General features: G+C 41.7%; 1 protein-coding gene across 1 annotated transcript; it reads right to left on the reverse strand.

Annotated features, from left to right (window-relative positions):
• Positions 1–355: 355 nt before the first annotated feature.
• On the reverse strand, positions 356–1,533 carry LOC124279781 (neuropeptide CCHamide-1 receptor-like). The gene has a single exon (XM_046715660.1). It carries the CDS (start codon positions 1,531–1,533, stop codon positions 418–420), a length of 1,116 nt encoding a protein of 371 aa, XP_046571616.1. The 3' UTR covers positions 356–417.
• Between the last annotated feature and the right edge of the window lie 4,617 nt (positions 1,534–6,150).

Here is a 6,150-nt window from a genome sequence, read left to right on the forward strand (position 1 = left end):
ACAATTACCGTTTGGACGAACAACACATTAACATGACATGGTGTGCCACGTGTACCTATTCAAATGCTCAAACAGTTGATGGCGCGGATATAATCATGAAAACTGCTGGGAAGAGAAAGTAAATGCTTGATGGTGGCTAAATATGAAACAAACAGCAAATTGTTATTCGATGGTATGCATTTGGTCCCGAAAGTTGTGTTTTGGCGACTTTTTTCAGTAGATTACGTTTTCATCAAGTAAATTTTGGCCAAACCCAGTTTATAAGTCAATTCTTTCTTTTGCCCCATTGACATTATGTCTGAGGCATTCTTTCAAAAGCCGAAAAACAAATGACACAGAAACAATCTTAGTGATTATTTTCTCCTTGATCGTGTATAGAAAAAAGGCTAACAGTTCTGGAAGAATGCAAACGTGTGCCTACACATTGTCAATCTGAGACACATTGCCACCTAAATCAGCCATCACAATTGTCTGCTGCTCTTCTACGGAGGCTCGGTCGTGACGTAAAATACGAGATGTCGAACCTTTACAGGTGATAATGCGTCTTACAAATCTTTTATAGCGACTGTCAAGTAGAAGGAATATGAGAGGGTTGATGGCAGAATTGGCAAACACAAGACAGAATCCAACAATTTTGAAATTATGCCAAAATTCGTTGAAGAGTCCAGGATCAAAGTGATACCATATTAGGAAGATATGTCGAGGTAGCCAACAGAGGATGAAAACCAAAACGAGGCAAAAGACAGTAATGGCAAATGATTTTCTTTTACGGTATTTTTTGTCCTCTTTTTCGACATTAACTAACTGAAAATTATCTCCCTTTAATGGTGTTGATGACGTAGGTTGGGTAGGGGCTGCCTTTGAGATGACATTGAAGAATATAAGAACATAGAAAGGAAGTATGACAGCGAGTGGAATAACGAACAACAAAACAAACCGTACTGCAGTATTGACCTTTGGGTACATTTGCCCCCACGAAGTGGTGTATGCGAGACAATAGCTAAACTTGCGAGACGGGGGTGATTCCACAACAGCAGAAATAAGGTCAGGAATGGAGATGTACAGCGACGTCATCCACACGAACGCCAGGATGACTGCGGGTGAGAAACGTCGCCTTGAAGACCGATGGCGTCCGGAAATGATGATGTACCTTTCAATGCTAAGAATTGTCAATGTCAACACAGATATTGCCGTGCCAAGTGTCTCGGCAAAGTGACTGATTTTACAAATGGCTTCACCATACGGCCATGACAGAAGGTAGTACCAGGTCGCATTGAAAGGCAGTGACACAGATAAAATAACAAGGTCCCCAACTGCAAGGTTGATTACAAAGATATTGTGTGGGGTACCGAAAGTCTTATGTTTTATGAACGAACACAAGAGCAAAATGTTACCAAAGACACCGACGATAAAAATGAGGATAAAGACAAGTGGGACTGCAACAGCTTCTGGTCGGAGTTCGTGATGATCCGTGTCGGAACAGTTGATGTTGCTGAGAGTCTTGTTGCAATCTTCACTCATGCCTTCATCCATCCCCGCGAGCAGCCTTGTTAGCAGAACCTGAAGTATTAAACAGCATTGAACCTTCACTGATCGATGGAATCTTTTAGGTCTGAACAATACCATAAGGATAATAAGGAGTAATTAAATAGTTGTGGCAACTACTTTACTTTTGGAGACATATTATAAGGTAACTTTAATTCTGCATTCCAACGATCATAGAATCTCCAAAACTAAACTTGCGCGAAGTAAAGTTTCAAAGAAATATGATCAGTGTATATATTTACTTTACCTTGTGTCTACGAAAATAGATTATCGATTGCAATGTTTGATGTCAAAACACGCCTCACATATCTTATATCTAAACCTACTTAATCCTAAAAGTCACATGACCATCTCAGTTGCACTTCCTCTTACGGTGAAGTTGGGTGGCTAAATGGTTAAGGCGTTCGTTCGTCATGCGGAAGGCCTAGGTTCGATTTCCGGCATGGGTAGATACAACGTGTCCTCCCCTTTGATATAGCTGGAATATTGCCGAAAGGTTCCTTAAATCCTCAGAGCCATTGACTCGTGTAATGAAGTAGAAATCTAACACGAGTAACCGAGTAGACGGTATCTCGGCCACTAAAACCTGAATGCAAGCAATGATATAGAATGCCCACTCACTCAGTGGAAGCGAGTTCATCATTTGTGTCTCTAACCGAAAATGTGACATAGAACAAGACGGTTCGGTCACAAAGTGTTCTTTTACTGAACCGATATTCTGAACCTGTACATGTGGACATTCGATAGGGACGAAGCGCATATAAGACAACAAACCTAACATCACCACATTTTAAAATAAAGCCCTCGCCAACAAACGGAATCACAAAATATCGAGTTTGCTAAATAACGGAGAGAGCTAAACGTAAGGTAGTTCTAATGAAGTCAAAAAAGGATATTTCGGCGATATGGAACACGACTCACAACAACTGCGAAGTGCGCTTTTCAAGACATTTTACGTATAAATACAACCCAATGGGGTTTCATAAGATGGTTGCGATCAAGGTAAGGAACGGTAGTCAGCGGACTGTGAGAGGCCACCACAACCAGACACTCCTCAATCAGCAAACAGTCAAATATAACAAATGATATCTCCCAAAGTCAAATGGCAGAATCCAACGATCCAATGCCATTACATGAAAATTAGATGTAAAATACCCTCAATGACTGTCATTGTTTCATGTAAATTATTATGATATGGCATAACATGCACATACGTTCACATCCATTCCTTTCGTGAACACTTGGTTTAATCACTATTTGATAGTGATATATGTACACATACGCATGATGTAGTTGAAACAGTACAGTCGAATCTTCTATCAGCAGAGGTTCCTTGTTGTGGATATATTTTTTAGACTTACATATTGCATTGTATACTGTTACAGTTGGGAGCAAGTACCCTTCTCCACACAATTGTAAAAATAGCTGTTTAAAGTATTCAAGTAAAACGCAAGTCATCGTTATACATTTCGCTAAATAATGCATTAGGATGGGGAGATATAACATGATAGATTGTTTTTGTTTGACATCAGAAATCGTATAATTGTAATCGCTTAAAAGGGAGAAGTTATAAAACTAAACATTCAAGATCTGAAGTTGTCAGAGGATGACATGGGGAGCGATAACGATGCTTGAAATCTGCAATCTCAAACTCACAATATGTATTGCCTCATTTAGAACCGACTAAAGCTTAGTCGGGCAGGAAGTTTTGCTCGCTTAAAAATCAATCACTTAGGGCATTTAAATTAAGGGAAGGTGAGCACCTTATGCATCTAAAATAAAGCCGATGCAAACCAATTCTAGAAAATATCCGAGTTGCTGTATGGCGTGTTTGAACTATTTGTAAACCGAATGGAGGTATGTGCTGCAATCGTTGGGTTTAAACACGTTGTTAAATGGAATTCTGTTTGCTGGGCGTAACCTTCCTGATATCGTGTGGGTGATGGTGATATAGAGTCGGATGTTATGGCGCATTCATGGTTAGGAGTGTTCGGTTGTAGCGTCTGAGGTATGTATGTGGGGTTGTGCTTTTAATTCATCTATCACAAAAAGAGAAGGATTGACCTGACGGAAAACATTTCATTCTTACTTAATTTACCGGCAGAAATATTCCCGATCCAAATGGGATCGCATACAGAAGTCGATGGGATTTGCTACATATCCTTTCATTCGTGTTTAAGACTTCAAGGAAATCCCCAATCTAAAGAGTAAAACGCATCGGTTCTTGGTTCATGGCGACAAAAACTCAATTGCAGAAGACATGATGTAAAGTCACCTGCTATCAGTAACTCAGAACTATAATTGGATCAAAGGCAGGCTGTTTGATTGTAACTGATGCAAACAGATGGCTACTCATCCACTCACGGGAGATGCTTTTCAAACTACTGTCAGATTATTTTAAGGTAGTTTTATCTGATTTCACATTTCTCCCTTAACACCACTGTCAAGATTGTAAGTAGGTTGTTTTGTGAGAGGTTAACATGTTAATCAAGTCGAGCAAAGACGTCTTAAGAGTTGAATCTGTGCAATGGGTGAGCATGAGGGTGGGGTGAAAGAGCGTGGAGAGGCGAGGAAAGACAGGGGCTGGAATAAAAGTGAGGTTGAGGATGAGGATGATGCGGAGGATGAGTGTGAGGGAGAGGGTGTAGGGGCTGGGGTTAGGATGAAGGTGGGGGCTGGGGCCAGGGTGAAGGTGGGGTCTGGGGTCAGGTAGAGGGTGAAGAGAGGGTGGGGCTGGGGTCAGGGAGAGTGTAGGGGGCTTGGGTGAGGGGTGAGGGTGAGGGTGAGGGAGAGGGTTAAGGAAAGTGTGGGGGCGGGGACAGGGGAGCGTGAGGGTGAGGGAGAGTGTGGGGGCTGGGGTCAGGGAGAGTGTGGTGGATGGGGTCAGGAAGATGGTGAGGGAGAGGGTGTGGGTGTGGGTGAGGGTGAGGAAGAGGGTGGGGGATGGGGTCAGGGAGAGGGTGATGTGATGCTTAAAAATTGAGTGTGTGTACAGAGGTAGTCTTTTGTATGTGAGTCTTAAATAGTGTGTTTATGTGTGTGTGTGTGTGTGTTTGTGCCTAAGGCTTGAAGGTGTGAACGGAAGTGCGACCCTGCAGGTTGGAGGTGTGACAACAGTAACGTGGTACTTTTCGGTAGGCTGTGTTTTTAAAGGTGTTCGTGTCTGTGCGCGCACATGTGTTTATAATGCGTGAGTGTGGCAGCGATATTCAGTTGAGATATTGTGCGGATCCATGAGTATGCAGATCGCTATTGTTCAGGTGTAGCTTTGCGGTTTGACGTTGCAAGTGTGTACGCATTTATATATTTAATCAGTAGGTACACATGTACGAAGCGTGAGTTTGTTGGAGTGTTGAGATACATGTATGTTGGGAACGCGCACTGGTGACAAAACAATATGTGAAATCCTGGACTTCCTTCATTTACATAAAGTTCGGGGTAAGCAAGATATATGATATTGATTCAATAAAGGCAAAACCTCCAAAACCCAAAACATTTCTATTCACAGCTCTTCGTCGATTTCATGTTTGGAATTTGGCATTAATATTCATCACAAAATACTCCCCACCAGACAGAAACATGCAACTTTATGGATGACAACTTCTTGTATCCTTCATTTTTGACTCACCAACTTCTATAATGATGATCAAACAGTTTTCCAGAAGACTGTATGACATGAGGGATGATTTTCAACATTCATCTTTTCCTTTATGTCGAGTTATATACCACCAAGTTGCATGCTGTTTCTTTGCGTGTGCCAATGTTATGCTGGTCTAAAACGACACAACTGGTCTGTGAAAGGTGCACGCAAGCATGCTGGCTGTTTCTATAAAGATTATACAGGTATGCGTCGTATGCCGTATGTGGAAGGTAATGTTGCTCTGAAGGTATGCTGGTCTAAAACGTACGTGAAAGGTAATGTTGTACTGAAGGTATGCTGGTCTGTATGTGAAAGGTAATGTTGCTGAAGGTATGTGGAACGTGGTAATGTTGTACTGAAGGTATGCTGGTCTAGAGCGTATGTGAAAGGTAATGTTGTACTGAAGGTATGCTGGTCTAGAGCGTATTGAAAGGTAATGGTGCTCTGAAGGTAGGCTGGTCTGAAGGTATGCTGGTCTAGAGCGTATGTGTAATGTTGTAAGTATGTAATGTTGTATGTGAAGGTATGCTAGTCTAGAGCGTATGTGAAAGGTAATGTTGTACTGAAGGTATGCTGGTCTGAAGGTATGCTTGTCTACGTATGTGAAAGTAATGTTGTAATGTTGTACTGAAGGTATGCTGGTCTAGAGCGTAGTGAAAAGTAATGTTGTGAAAGGTAATGTGAAAGGTAATGTTGTACTGAAGGTACTAGAAGGTAATGCTGGTCTAGTAAAGATGTTGCTTGCTCTGAAGGTATGTGAAAGGTAATGTTGTACTGAAGGTATGCTGGTCTAAAACGTATGTGAAAGATAATGTTGTACTGAAGGTATGCTGGTCTAGAGCGTATGTGAAAGGTAATGTTGTACTGAAGGTATGCTGGTCTAGAGCGTATGTGAAAGGGAATGCTGGTCTAGAGCGTAATGTGAAGGTAATGTTGCTCTGAAGGTATGCTGGTCTAGAGCGTAT

Source organism: Haliotis rubra, unplaced genomic scaffold (assembly GCF_003918875.1).
Source record: "Haliotis rubra isolate DU_JTF1 unplaced genomic scaffold, ASM391887v1 Scf256, whole genome shotgun sequence".
NCBI lineage: Eukaryota > Metazoa > Mollusca > Gastropoda > Lepetellida > Haliotidae > Haliotis > Haliotis rubra.

Excerpts from the sequence above, each read along its gene's own strand:
- LOC124279781 (XM_046715660.1), bottom strand. The coding sequence starts at position 1,533 with ATGGATGAAGGCATGAGTGAAGATTGCAACAAGACTCTCAGCAACATC.